Here is a 15,275-nt window from a genome sequence, read left to right on the forward strand (position 1 = left end):
ATGGCCACAGCGGAACTGCACGCAGACGAGGGCTTTGCAGACCGTGGTGGAGCCAGAGGGAAGGAGGAGCCCGGTGGAGCGACGAGGTGTATCCGTAGGCCTGGTAGTCTGTGGCGCAACCAGGGTGATGACTGACCAAGGCAGAGCCGGAGGGACGAGGGATCCCGGCAGAGCCTGAGTGATGATGAACCATGGTGGAGCCGAGGGAGCGTGGAGCCAAGGTGGAGTCCAGGGCTTGGAAGCCTGAGGTGGAGCTAAGGGATCCTCACACCAATCTGGAGCTGGAGAATGGGAAGCCCGAGGCAGATCCGAATAGTTGGATGGGGCCACCAAAGGAGAAGTCGAGGGGCTATAGGGAGCCAGTGGAGCCAAGGAACTGGATGTAATCTGCAGTGGAGGAGGGAGTGGGAGGCTGGGCAGGACCAGCGGCAACAAAGGAGACTTGGGGCTGGGCGGGACCAGCAGCGGAGACAGGGCATGAACACTAGGATCAGGGAATCCAGGAGTTTACATGGTTAGGAATTAATTTCAGGGCTAGGAGGGTGAATGGAACTCTGCTCCATGATGTCCAACTCCACCAGCACTCCCTCAGGGATGAACATACTGGCTCACACACCTGGTCAGACTTGGCTTGCTTTGGGTCTGCAGTGGGCTGTGGTTCTGGGCCCTAGCCAGGCATAGATATTGGCTCTGGGTCTGTGACGGGCATTCTCAGGCGAGGGCTATGAAGGCTGCTGCTAGATCCATGCGTGGTCCTGTATTCTGTCACGGTGCAGGCAACGGAAGAGGAGCAGAGGATCTAAATTGCAGCAGTTTCAAAGACGAAGGTAAAATAAGGCAATCAAGAAGGCAACCAATCAGTAACCAAACCAACTAGCTATGGGAACAAATGGAACAGGAACTAAACACAGGAAGGAAACATGAGAACCAAAAGAAAAACAACATAAGAGTTCAGACATAGAACATAACCGTTACAATAGTTGAGTCATGCTCATTCCTATTACTGTACAATAACATAAGTTACACAACTGAAAATTGTAAAATATGATTAGTGTATGTGGAAATTAACATAAACCTCAACATGTTTTAAATAATTTATTATATTATAAATATTTTAAATTATATTACAAAATATATTTTTTTTATGTAATTATTTTGTGTCAGCACTACCCAATGTTTAGAAACCTTTTTGTAAATTGTTACCAGACTTATATATTAGACTTTTACTTCCAGGCTGTCACAATCACGTTTGTTTGGACTCATACAAAATAACTCAATAATCATTCACTCATCAATCACTACCATTATTACCTGTTTATATGTTTGATTCTGTTTCAGTTCAGTTGTCATCTATTGTATGGTTGTGTTGCTTTGCTGTTCTCCGTATATATGGATTTACCTGTGGATTTATTAAAAGACTGCCTACTATCTTCGTGTTCATATACGTTTACACAGCACAACCTGACACAGGCTTTATATATGTTAGTGTTGGTTTGCAGCTGGTGTAGCTGGTTACCAAATGTATTTATTTATTTATTTATTTATTTTCTAGCTTATTTGCTTGCTACAGAACACCATCTAAAACAAATAATATGCTATAGCAACAAGCTGTGTTACAGCAAGGAAGGGCAACAATATAAATATCTGTAGTTTTCAGACTTGCAAATTGGACTTGCAGTGGACTTGCAAATTAGCAACCAAGACTATCAACTGTATAGTGACACCTTTACAACCACTCAAAACATCCTAGCAACCACACATCAACATGTTTAAAACCACTCTGCACATTAGCAATGACCTAGCAACCAGCCATTACACCACAGACAAACACTACTTACATTTTCCTGAAAAAAAAATCATAAATGATAAAAATGCAGATTTATTACAGATCTTTTAGGTAGTGAATTCCCAAGGGAAAAAAACACCTGAGATTTAAAGCTAGTAGACCACATGCAACCTTTTTTGATTTCACTTACAGTATTTCTGATATGAATATAGTTTGACATGGTGATGTCATAGAAATTGAAAAAGAAAGCATGGTAAAGGTAAACAAAGGCAAATACTGAACACTGCATTGTGATAATTGTGAGGCAAAGGCAGCCTGTGGATGCATAGCGGAGAGAAAAGCAGAGAGACGACATGTGTGTGTGAGTGTTTGAGAAAAAAAAAATTGCTCTTAAGCATTCCATCATTTACGTCCCTGCAGCTCTGTCCCCCAACCCCTCCTCCTAGAGAGAGAGAGAGAGAGAGAGAGAGAGAGAGGTAATACGCAAGGCAGCAAACGGCAAGAGAGGACTCCAGTCTGCTGAAGCACAGCACTGCTTGCTTTCTTGAGAGGAGAGAGGCAGAGAACCACTAGCCTTCTCCTCCATCCGTGTGTGTGTGTGTGAGAGGCTGGTGGACACAGCAGCAGTGTTAGCATTAGCAGGGGATCTGTGCTCGATCTTCCAAAATGCTCAACAACCTCACTGAATGCGAAGAGGGCGATGGGGGACCCAACAGTCAGGGTGAGTGGTCTGATCCTGCAATTGGGAGCGTGTGTGCGTCTGTGTGCAGATGATGAGCAAATGTGCCTTTTTACCGGTCACTGGTTATGGTACCAGTTCAGGCTCTAGTATGTGTGTGTGTGTAATATAGACCTATCATGCACCAATGACAGCTGCTTGTGAGTGTGTGTGGGAGAAACAAGATGTCAGTATAGGAGTGCAAATATTTTTGTACTATCATAATCAATGTTGCTTGTGTGTGTGTGTGTGTGTGTGTGTGTGTGTGTGTGTGTGTGTGTGTGTGTGTGTGTGTGTGTGTGTAAAAAAAAAGAAGAGAGGAAAGCTTTAAAGGAACGATATGGTTGGGCATTCTTGTGTGTGTGTGTGTGTGTGTGTGTGTGTGTGTGTGTGTGTGTGTGTGTGTGTGTGTGTGTGTGTGCATGCGTGTGTGTGCATGTGTGTGTGTGCATGCGTGTGTGTGTCTGTTGGTGTGTATGCAGCTTTGGCAAAGGCTCGTGCTGCAAGGTTGCTGTGAGGAGAATGATAATGCTTTCTGTGTCTGTCTGAGGTAGTACAGAGTGTTTGTGCAGTGTTTTGTGTGTGTGTGTGTGTGTGTATCTGTTGTGTGTGTGTGTATGTGTTTTGTGTGTATGGTCTAGTGTTGTCACCTCCTTGCACTCTTAAAAAAAGTCTGTAGAAATAGGCCTAATCTACTGTGTTAATATGAAGATTTTTTTTTTTTTTTTTTTTTTAACAGGTGTCTATTTTGAATGTTACATTGCATTTTAACAAATGGTCCTGGCAGAAATTTACCAGTACCTTTTTTCCATTTCTACCTCAATTCCATTCCAGGTTTTTTTTTTTTTTTTTGCAGTGTCTGTCTTTTTTGTCTGTTGCTTAATCTTATTTCATTTCAACAGGCAGTGAATTTGGATCCCTGTGTCTTAGATCCTCGAGAATAATTGAAATGATTGTAGCGTCTTAACAAAAGCAGACCTTCGGTGCATTTCATGTCATTAACCTCTTAAAAAGTGAAAGAGGGTCTGAGATGCAAGATTTCTCAGTTTCTAAAAGAGCTTCGTACCTACAGGTAGAGCTGCAGCCTGTGAGAGAGGAATTAAATTAGCTTGTACCTGACCTCCTCTCGAATGCGTTCTTATCAACCCCCTGCAGTACAGCAGAAGCTGCACTCATTATGAGTGACGAAACATTTTTTGCATGTGTTATGCACTCAAATGTTACAAAATGCATCTTTTGAGGCAATTAAGTGAACAGCTCCCTTATTAAATGCACCGTAGTACAAGTGTCATGATCGGATTGCAGTGGTTCTTGCAGAGACGCTGTCCGTGGTGCTGAGATTGATTCTGATTGAGCTGCTAGTATAAGTGGAGCTATCCGTGGTTCTGAAACAGTCTGTGATTGCATGCATTGTGAATGCACACTCATTCTGGGCCCTCTGTCGATGACGGACTGATCTGTTTTGTGTAGACATGAGTGGAACTGGCTGCAGACTGCTGCATTATAGCTTTTGCTTCTTTTCAAAGGGTCTCTCTCTCTCTCTCTCTCTCTCTCTCTCTCTCTCTCTCTCTCTCTCTCTCTCTCTCTCTCTTTCTCTCTGCCTCGCTTCCTTCAAAGTCCAATGCTGCCCTGAATTTTCTCTCTCTCTTCCTCCCATCAGGGGGTAGGGACAGTACTGCAGTGGTGCTAATGCCTATTTGGTCATAAAATTCATGCTTGGTAGCTCACCAGCTAAAACAGTCCCAAAACAGTCTTGTTCTATCATTCTCATTTTGAGGGAATACAAAGCAGAAACGACTCTCTTAAATTTACCTAAAAAAAAACAAAAAAAAAAAACAATTCTAAATGATAATAATAATAATAATTATAATAATAAATGAATATAAAATATAAAAATAAAAGTACATTCACACACACACACACACACACATATTAGAACAATGTTTCCCAAATTTGTCTTAAGTACCCCCACATCCCCATCAGTGAGGCCCAAGTTCATTGACACAATGTTGTTTAAAATGGAATTCACTATATTAGCATGCGTAAGAAAGAAAGAAATAACAATTATTCAACCTTTTTACAGCCTAAATGTTTTATTTTAATGTTATAAGTTTCATAAAACAAAATAACAATCTTTCCAAGAGTATGCAAAAATAGTATTTTAAAATATATTTTTCTTTGAAAAGCTATACATCAGAAAGCAACAAGGATCGACTTGAAGTCATTTTTTTGCAATTATATAGACATAGAAAATGGTTGGCTGTAAATATGTTATTTTCTCTATACTATCATTATTTGACAGCATCTCAAATCTTAAAATTCAAAGACATGTCAGCTGAACTTTCAGTGGAGCGAATGTAATTTTTTGTGTAATGATGTGTCAGTTAACACCCATGCTGACTTCTCTTGCAGAATAATGTGCATTATAATGACAGTGCAGTTACATCACTCATAGAGTAGCCTGACACACTGGACCCTAGGTGTTTTCACTCAGTGGATAATGCGGTTTGAGATTTCTGATTGCATTATGACACTGCTGATCTTTGGCATTTGTTAGCAAGGAATAAGGCTGGACTAGATTAGTTGAGAAATTGGATTCAAGGCAGAGGGAAATTGATTGTTGATTGTCTTCAGTGGCACTACATGAAGACCCAAACACATCACAGCTCCAAACTATACACATGATTATGAACAGTGTTAAAGATTGTGGTCCAAGAGGTGTTATTCCACAAAAAATATCACTGTTATTAATTAAAGATGGGTGGCTTAATTTTATATACTGCATGTTGGTTATCATGAGCAATGTAAAAAGTAGAGCACAGAAAGATGGAATAAATGTATTCTATCAATATGCAAAAAAAAGAGTGTACAGTGATGGCTGCTTGTCCTTGTGGTGAAGTCTCAGGTCAAGTGAACATCAGGCCAGATGGCTCAGACCTGTTTTAACAGCTGCAGACACATGAAGACATTAAAACATAACAGGACTACCCTAAATTAGTAACATCTAGAGGACTAGCTGTCCTAAAAAACCAGCTACACACTAACAGAACAAGAGGGAACTATTTGTTCTTCCTGTTCTGCCTTTTTTTTTTATATGTAACTTGTGTAATGTTGCTGTTTAAAGGATGAAAAAAGGAGTTATTCTCTATATCAGTAAGCACTGTTTCTGACCTCCCTAAAATGCCTCGATTGTAGTCTTGAGTTTTCTTCCGGGAATGTACATAAACAAAATCCCCCATTTAAAGAATTCCAACACAAGGCATACAGTGGAAAAGAAGGGGAAAACCCTGGGAAAGTTGTGTTAGTAATGTGCTGAAACTCGCATTTATGGTAGGGGGCGTGATATTTCCGAAACATGCTTAAAGTGGTTGACCAATCAGAGCACATTGTGCTTTTCAGAAGGAGGGGCTTCATAGAGAAAAACTAACCTTGGTGTAACCTACAGTATGCATTCAGGTTGATTCAGGAATGTAGAATATATTTTGACTTGAATTAAACCAATTTAAATGCATTTTTAGGTTACCTTACAAAACACTTCTGTGCAGGCAGACACAGCCATCACAATAATAATACCATGACGCACTCTTTCTTTGAAAAAAAAAGGAGCTGCCAGAAGCTGTAAGTTATGTCAAAACATACTGTACAGTACTCATAAAGTCGTAATACTCCTCTTTTACATAAACCATATTATAAAGTGCACCATTCAATGTTACCTCATAAAGTATATTCAGGACTGTCAACAGGCATGTCAAATCTCAGATATATTTATGACTCTCCTTCGTAAGACACAGAGGCTAATACATATGTTTACACTTTACTGCTGGTTAATCATAACTGCAGCATTGCCTGGATAAAGATACAGTAGAACGCACGGTTAGAGGATCTGTTTGATGTAATGTTTTAATCAATACGTCATGTGTCAACAACAGCAACACCCCTCAGCCAATCAACTAGCAAGATCTTAAACATGTAGTGTGAGTATGCCTGATACACAAGCTGCCACAATCATGACAAGAAACAAAAAGACAAGCAACAAAAATGTATTTCTTGTCAGCTCATTGCTTGGACAGGATCCATGCAGAGACTGTGTCGGATGTTTATTAACAAAAATATCTGGCTTAGCTCTGAGCTATGGCGTTCATGGGACAAGTAGGCTGTTGTGATTATTGGTTGCAGTTTATCTTTTAAGAACATCAGGTTATGTATATGTCATTTGAAAGTTTCAGTTGTAGTTGTAGTGACTACTGTCTATTATAGCAGCTTATTGTAACTCGTTTGCATTTTTTATGCATTTTTCAGCTATAATGATAACGGCACAGAGAAACGATATAGTTGGAGTTACTTTCAGAGCGATTTTATCCAGGTAATGAATGATTAAAACAATGACAGCCAATCAGAATCCATCCTGCTATAATGAGCTTGAGCATTTAAAGCAACAGACAAGCATGCTTAGAATAAATAGAACAACATCTTCCGCTGTTGTGACCACTAATATAGTTATCGCTATAGTTATCGTTGTTGGTGTGAACAGGCCTTTAACGATAATATTTATCTGTGCCAGTGTGCCGTTATTGTTATAGTCGTGATGTGGGCTCTGCTGTTTTTTATATTTAGAACTAATATATAGAATATTTAGGTTACACTTTATTTTAAGGTGTCATTCTTACAGTGTAATTATATATTTAAATACTGAGTAATATTAAGCAACTACATGTACTGTATTTACTATAGGGTTAGGGTAGGATTAGGGTTTGGTTGAGGGTTAGTTTCATGTAATTATGCATAATTTACAGTTATTACTATGGTACGTACATATGTTACATGTAACAAGGACACTGTAAAATAAAGTGTTACCGAGCTTTATGTTATCGTTATAGTTATCGCTCTAGGTCTGAAAAAATGAACTGGGAACACCATTTAAGTTCAAATTATATTTAAAGTAGTAAGCAGGATGCAGAACCGTAATTCAAATTTAATTCAGTTGAATTTGAATTCAATATTGGTTTAGGGTTAGTTCCATGTAATTAAACACCATTTATAGTAATTACTATAGTAACTACATGAAATGTGTAACAAAAACACTAAAATAAAGTGTTACCAACATAATTATTTTCACTATTTCATAAGATTACAACTAAACATGTGACGTAGTGAGTCCGGTTACACTTTATTTTAAGGTGTCATTGTTACAGTGTAATTATATATTTAAGTACTGAGTAATATTAAGCAACTACATGTACTTACTATAGGGTTAGGGTAGGGTTAGGATTTGCTTGAGGGTTAGTTGCATGTAATTATGCATAATTTATTGTTATTACTATGGTAAGTACAAGTAACATAAGTAACAAGGACACTGTAAAATGAATTGTTACTGTGAGTCCATACAGTATATCATTTGTGTAATAATACTTCACATAGGCAGCATAGTCAGCTAGTAATCCGTTGCAAAAATAATTCCTGGGGTAGGTGTGCATTTCATGTGTTTTAGGGTCAGGGGGATGTAGTTCTTATGTAATTGTGGCAGTGTAGTGAGTATTATGTCACTGCAAAAGACCATGCATTATATAAGAATATTTCCCTAATGCCACATAAAGGATTTTCATATGCCCTCCTGTAATCCTGCTGATGTGTTTGCCCTTGATGGATGGTTTTGTTAAGTTGTCATGGCCAGCTGTCTCTGGCAGGTGCCTGGGAAGCCATTTTATGGTGAGAACAGAGGGGAGGGCAGAGGTTGTTAGGTGAGACATAAGAAACGAGCAAGAATAACAGTCTGAAGAGAGATGAGAAACTATTGAGACTTCATGCGATGTACAAGTTGCCAGAACGTTAATCACATGTTGGTTATAAAGAGAGGCACCAGCAGTGGTAGTTATATCAAATTATAGGTCAGTAGTGTAATTTTTGTTCAGTATGCAAAGGGACCTGGGCTCAAATTATGATTTTGAATATATACAAAAGTCACCATGAAATCTCCTAACAATCACATTATTTCCTACATGACACACACTGATTGGCCTCTGCTGATTGCGCAGCCAATGAGATTGCTTGCTCAACATTGAAATTGTCAGGTTCAGTCAATATACCGGTATACAAAATAAACCAATAGAAATGTGTCAACCGGTAGATTTTGGATTATCATCTCTAAATCTGTGCTGTCACAAAAGCTTATCATTTGAATAGTTTTTTAAGCCTTGCGGTTTAAAAACAAGTGATTTTAAACCGTTTAAGTGCAAGAAGCTGTGGAAGGGAACTAATTTTGGTATATGTACGCTGTTTGAGAGACTGTTTCTGAGCGCACCTGAAGCTCATGCACATGAAGCAGTTACTCATACAGCGCCTTATTGCGTTTGAACAGTCAAATATGCACACTTGTGTGTCAAAATGGCCGTCGTTGCGAGTATCCTCTTAAACGTATTCGGTTGTGTCTTAAGTGAGTGTAAGTAGTTGAGAAAGAAAACACGTGTATTAGTATATTGGATCCGTGCGTTCGGCCTTGAAAGTGACAGCAGCCTAATATACCTTCTGCAGTCTTTGTCATTAATGTTAATCAAACAACAAAAGAAAGAAAATCTCTGACTGCTCTTGACTGAATCACCTTTGTAATTTTAATTAGAATTAATTAGAAATGTTTATTTAATTTACACAGTGAAGACTATGCATTGTTTTGTTTTTTGTACATTTGATTACTTTAAACAGTTTATGTAGTGTTTGTTATCTCTTTTGCTTGATTTTTTACAGGTAGGTCAATTTAATTTGTCATTGTTCTATAGTTTTTTGTCCTATTGCTTAAAATGAGTTTAATTGCTCTTATTTTATCACTGACTGTTTACTTGTCTTTTTTTTTTTTTACTTAGTGTGATATTGAAATTGGTATCAATAATTTTGATTTCATAAAAACCTTATTTAAACCAAAAATAAAAATACTGTGATATGTATCGTTTGTGTGAAATAAATGTACTCATATAGTGATATAATATTTTTAAGCTGGTCATGTAGTTCCTCAGAAACCCTCCACCAGCTCCACCTGTCTAGATCTGCTAAAGGTTTTTTTTGTATGCCAATTCAGGTAGCAGCAGCATACTAAACATTCTGAAGAGTCACACCTATTTCTAAATATGTTTGTCATTCCCAAACACTTACTGTGTGAAGTTGTGAACATATCATAGAGAGTTGGCAGCACATACTCTCTGTATTTGACTTGCTGGTTACGCATGAACACTCACTACAGTGATGCCCAATAGTTTGTGACACTGACATGCACATCTCTGCATTGTGTGACTGCAGGTTGTAGAATGTTTTTAAGCTCATGAAGACAAGCAAACATACACAACTATACCCTCAGTCTCTTTATTTGTGTCCACTGAATTGAGATGAATGAAGTCTGTCTGGGACTTCTCACGGTTGGAGGAAATGTCTCGGCTCCAGTGAGGTTTGCGTGTTTGCTCTGTTTATTGTCACCTTCCTGCGGTGAGTTAAGAATTGATTAAGTTTCAGTCTGAAGTGCCAAATCAGAGAACGCAGTGGCATTGAAAATATAATGAAATTAGTCTTGCATAACCGCAATGAATATTAAAGAGAGAGAGAGAGGTGCACATTGTGGGGCACATTGTGTTGCTCAAAAAGGTGATGATGGTTCTTTGAATTCTTAGTTCTGTTCTGTCTTTTCTGTTTTCTGGTTACTCAGATAGATAGGTCTGCAGTTCTGGTCCTTAAATCTGATTGAGCAGCGTTCCAAGAGTGCTGATGTAACAGCCCAAAAGCACTGGGACTTTTCACTGTTTGTATCATCTGTTAGTCTGTTTTTGCTCATTGCAGACAGACTTTCAGTTTGTGCATTAGTGATGCAGATTTTTCTGTGAACCCTGCAATGGACTGGTCATCCATTAAGTGTGTTTCACTGTTTCCTACTTCAGTGACACTTCCTGCAGGTTACATTGTTAGGCCAATAGGTGGCGACAAGCGATTTTCTTTATGAGTGAGTCATTATTTCAACCGATTCATTCACAAACGCTGATGCGTTCAGAAACTAAACAAGTGATTGCCTCTGTGAGTGACTAATTGAGTCACTCACTCAACTGATTCGTTCAAAAACGCTTATGCGTTCATGAACGAAATGAGTGAGTCATTGAATAACTGTCTAAAGTGATTCATAAAAAATGCTGGTTCATTCAGGAATTAAACAGGTCTTAATGACTGACTCGTTGAATCGTTCATTAAAACTAAAGTTCCAGCAGTGGTTTTGTTTAGAGCTATTTAGGTTTGCAGAGCAAAAAAAGTAACTAGCAATATTGTGTCTAAAATGTACGTCGCTTAATATTAACTTCTTGCCATATTGAACTGTTGTATAAACTATGAATTGTTTTTACATATTTTACATGTCTTGCATTTGTTCGCCGAATCGTTGCAGGCAAAATCCAGTCATTTCAATTGGGATCCATGTATAAGTGCGAAAGATTTCCCAATGCAAATTTCACATCGGGTTCAAGTTGGTCAGATGAATTCGCTGCGTTGTTCAACAGAAAGCTGCTTGGTTTGAAAGTGACTTCTGTGTGCAGTGCTTCATAAATCACTACACCATTGAAAATGGACCTTTTTGCCAGCAAGATTTCTTTAAAAATGTTGCAAATGTGACGGCACCTTAGATCAGGACTATATAGCAACTTTTGGGCATTAAAACTTCTGATATTCAGTGTAGTTAAACACATCTATGGAAGCGACACATTTGTCCATACACTGCTGAGAACAAGAGTAGAGATGGAAATGAAGAAATTGTACATGCTGTCCCTGTGAGTGCTGGATGAGTCAGTTTCACCCCGAGTGCACAGTGTGCTTTCTCCATTTCTTTTTCTTAATCGCCCATTCTTTTCCTCCCTTTTGCTCTCCTTTCACAGTAGGATGAGGATCTCCTTCTCTCATCTGGAACTGTACTAAATCCCTCAGCTGGTTTTTATGCATGTCTCTCTCATTTCTGTTCTCCATTTGCATTGGTCCACATTGCCCTGTACTCTCTTATCCTCTTTAAATAAGGGAGTTAGCTGAGCAGGTCTTTTGTTGCTGTAGAATTGATGGATTTCCATGTTTCATTCCTTTGTGAAACAATTTTATGAATTTCATAGTGCATGCTTATCCATGCAATGGAGTATTGCACATTTTTGCCAATTATTTCTCAATATTGTCCCGTATGGGTGTCTGTATATGGGCATGTTTAGGTAATGATTTTTATTCAAACGTTTCGTTTATTCCCATTTAGCTAACAGTAAAATCGTTGCACTGTCATTGTTTTTTTTGTGTGTGTTTTTTTTACCTTTACATTTATATTGCTCTAATCAGCATAAATCATGCTAGAATTCACACAATAATAATGTAATTAGTACTTACTTTTTGCAGTCAGCATTAACATTGCATGGAAGTTTGATCTTCAGTCATCTTTAGTGACCTTTTCCACAGCTTTGCGTGTTGCATATAAATGGCTGTATTGATAGAGACAACATGACCTCCAAGGGCAAGATGATTTATGACATGGCACGTGTTCACAGACACAACAGATTTCGAAGCAGAGCTTTGCCTGCGGGGTTCGAAGCAGTCGACATGTTAATCCGCAAGACAGTGACATATGATGTCCCATCCCATGCGTGAAAAGAAGCTCTGTGTGTGTTTTGTCCAAAAGCATGACCCTCTTTCTACAGGACTGTCTTCACACCATGTGCCCTTGAAGTCTGGTAAAGTCTGCCAGTATTGGCTCTTAACACTTTGTCCTACTCTCCCACTCTGTGGGACGAACCTTTAATAGCCGCTCTGCTGACTGGAATTTCGTGAATGGGCGCTGATCTCTGTAAGCTGGCCTTTTAAGTAGCAGTATGCAGGTCTATCTTAGACCAGTCTGACCTAAGAACGCTTTAATGTCAGTACAACCATCTCTTGAAAAAGGGTCATTTGTGTAGCATGCAGGGATGAACTGGCTGTAAGGAACACAGGGACTTTTCTTAGTGGGTTGGTTGACTTGTGACCTCTTGATTAAATAAATAAATATACAAAGATTTAAAGGGAAAAAAGTTCATCTATAGGCACAAAGCTCTCAGATGTGCGTGTGATGCCTGTTCTTCGTTGTTTCGGCCGCCAAGATGGTTGAAAATTATTTGTGTCTGTATGGTTGTGTCACGTTTAGTTTCATGTTCATGTTTCATGTCTTTTATTTTGAAGTTTTGTTTCTGGTTTCTTGTCATGTGACTTCCTCGCCCTCATGTGATTATGTTTGAATCCGAAATCGCCCCTAAACCCTTATTCACTATTCCCTACGTTAATCACTAATACTGTTCACTTGAAGGAGTTAATGAAAAGGAGTGAGTGAATTCGGACAGCCGTTGAGTGTACATCAGTTGTACACTCTATATTGCAGTACAATGTGGGATTGAATAAGTGCACTCAATAACGTCCACTATCGTTTCGGACACCACTACAAATGGCTGTCCCCTCAAATAACGCCCTATTTGAGGGCATGGGGGGGGGATTCAGCCTATGTCTTGTGCTTCCCTAGTCTCTTGTGTAATGTTCTGATTGGTTCCCTTATTATATGTGTAACATTATCATTGGTTCATTGTTTAATAGTTCACAGGTGTTTCTTGTTAGTCATTAGTCCATATGTAGTCCACGCTTTGTTTTCTGTAACCGCCGTTGGTGTTATTGTTTTATGTTCATGTTTAAGTCAAGTCGTCATGTCAAGCCAAGTCCTTGTTTATTTTGTTCACGGTTTTGAATAAAGCTGCACATGGGTTCTCATGCAGTTCGTCTCATTGGACTTCTCAGCCCTATTACTTAAGTTGACATTTTTAAGGAATTAAGGACATTTTTAATATGCCGATTTGGTAACATTTAATATTATTATTAATATTATTATCAATGCTGAAAACAGTTGTATTGAATGAAACATTCTGCATGGAGTCACCTGTCAAACAGCCTCTATGTATCAGGTGACTCCATGCAAATTACTTTATGTTTGAAGGAATCACAGTAGTGATGAAAAAGCTGAATGAATCATGTGGATTTTAAGCATGAATACACATTATGTCTGGTGCATTACATGCATATCTGATTGTGTGTGTGTGTGTGTGTGTGTGTGTGTGTGTGTGTGTGTGTGTGTGTGTGTGTGTGTGTGTGTGTGTGTGTGTGTGTGTGTGTGTGTGTGTGTGTGTGTGTGTGTATATTCTTGTGGCAGCTGCATGCACCATCAGGCAGTAGTTCTCCACTATGTAGGTCAGACTGCATGTACTGTAGAGAGAAAGATAGAGATCTGTTTGCAGAGCTGAATGGCATCAACACTGTGACTGTTTGCTTATTTATTGAATTGGAACCAAGAGTTAATTTCATTCCAACCGTTTCATGCAGTCATGTGTCCAATTTAACAACAACAACAACAAAAAAAGCTTAGATAAGTTTTGATAATGTGTACATAGATTGCTTGTATGCGCAATTAAGGATCTTAAGGATAAAAAATAATAATAATCCTACCGTAAGAGTGACTCTCCTGGGGGTTTATACAGGGAGCTTAAACTTTAGGGAACTCTCTAGATAGATGTGTGTATGTGTGCAGGTGTATGGATGGTAAAGGTCAGAGATGCCTTCCCGAAAGAACCCCTCAACAATAGGCCTATAGAGATAGGTAGGCCAACTCCAGCTCACTGCTGGACTTACATTATACTATGCTGTATATCAATTCATCATCAGAAATGTTAGTTTTACCTTAGGCATGAGATTACATATTCATTTTTGCATTTGGATTTTAACATAATGCAGATTTAATCTGCAATTTTAATGAATGAGGAACTTGTCTATGTTTTAATTTTTAATATTAGCTTATATAAAGGGATAGTTCCCTTTCGAGAACGGTCTCTCGTATTGCGTAGCTATTCGCTATGGGAAAACTCTTTTTCTTGAGAATATTGAAGCCTTTATTTTAAAACGCAGTGCAGCTTCACAGCGAGCACAGTGCAGAGCTGACTAGCGCGCTCATTGGCTGTGCTGCGGGAACTGCACGAACCTATGGTGAAGTGGCTGACGCGCGTGAACCAATCATGGTGCTTCGCACCTCGCGCATGCCGAAGCCCGCCAGAATTACCCCTTCACCTGTTCTGTTCACTCAGACGGACCAGCGCCCCTCTCCGCAAGCGGCAGGCTTCGTCTCTTTCGGTGGATAAGAAGAGGAGGAAGATGACAGCCTGTCTTTGGTTGCATCCAAGTGCGAGTCCCTCATCTCAGTCCAGTGAAGTAGGCGCGAGGGCGAGTTTGGACTCAGAGCTTCTCCGCGTCCTCACTGAAGCCGTTGAAGACATCGGGCTCGATTGGTCTTCGCCTCAGGAGCCCGCTAAGAGCCGGCTCGATGAATGGTTCCTGCTGGGGCACACCAGGCCCCTCGTCAAAGACCAGCAGCGTTATTTCCTGAGGTACATGACGAGCTGACTAAATCATGGCACGCCCCCTACTCGGCCCGCCTGAGAACATCCACCTCCGCAACACTCTCCACCGTTGACGGCGCTGAGGAAAAGGGATACGAGAAGCTGCCCCCCTTAGAGGAAGCAGTGGCCACACACCTCTACCCGCCCACTGCTATTGGATGGAGATCCAAGACAGTTCATCCATCGAAACCCTGCAGAGCCACTTCAGCTCTCGCCTGCCTGCCGAGCTTACACCGCTGCTGGCCAAGCTGCATCGGCCCTGCACACCATGGCGGTCCTCCAGGTGTTCCAAGCTATAGTTAAGGGCGAAGTGTTAAGCTGA

The 15,275-nt window shown here is 39.7% G+C and overlaps 1 protein-coding gene across 3 annotated transcripts in view; it reads left to right on the forward strand.

Moving 5' to 3' along the window:
- Positions 1 to 2,251: 2,251 nt before the first annotated feature.
- The window catches only part of LOC311278641 (solute carrier family 12 member 5-like), an 86,949-nt gene continuing 73,925 nt past the window's right edge, over positions 2,252 to 15,275 (forward strand). For all 3 annotated transcript variants that reach the window (XM_084389629.1, XM_084389627.1, XM_084389628.1), the window contains exon 1: positions 2,252 to 2,507. In XM_084389629.1, coding sequence (XP_084245755.1) covers positions 2,453 to 2,507 — 55 coding nt within the window. In that variant the 5' untranslated portion in view covers positions 2,252 to 2,452. The remainder of the gene's footprint in view (positions 2,508 to 15,275) is intronic.

This window comes from Rutilus rutilus, assembly GCF_951802725.1.
Source record: "Rutilus rutilus genome assembly, chromosome: 19".
NCBI classification, from domain to species: domain Eukaryota; kingdom Metazoa; phylum Chordata; class Actinopteri; order Cypriniformes; family Leuciscidae; genus Rutilus; species Rutilus rutilus.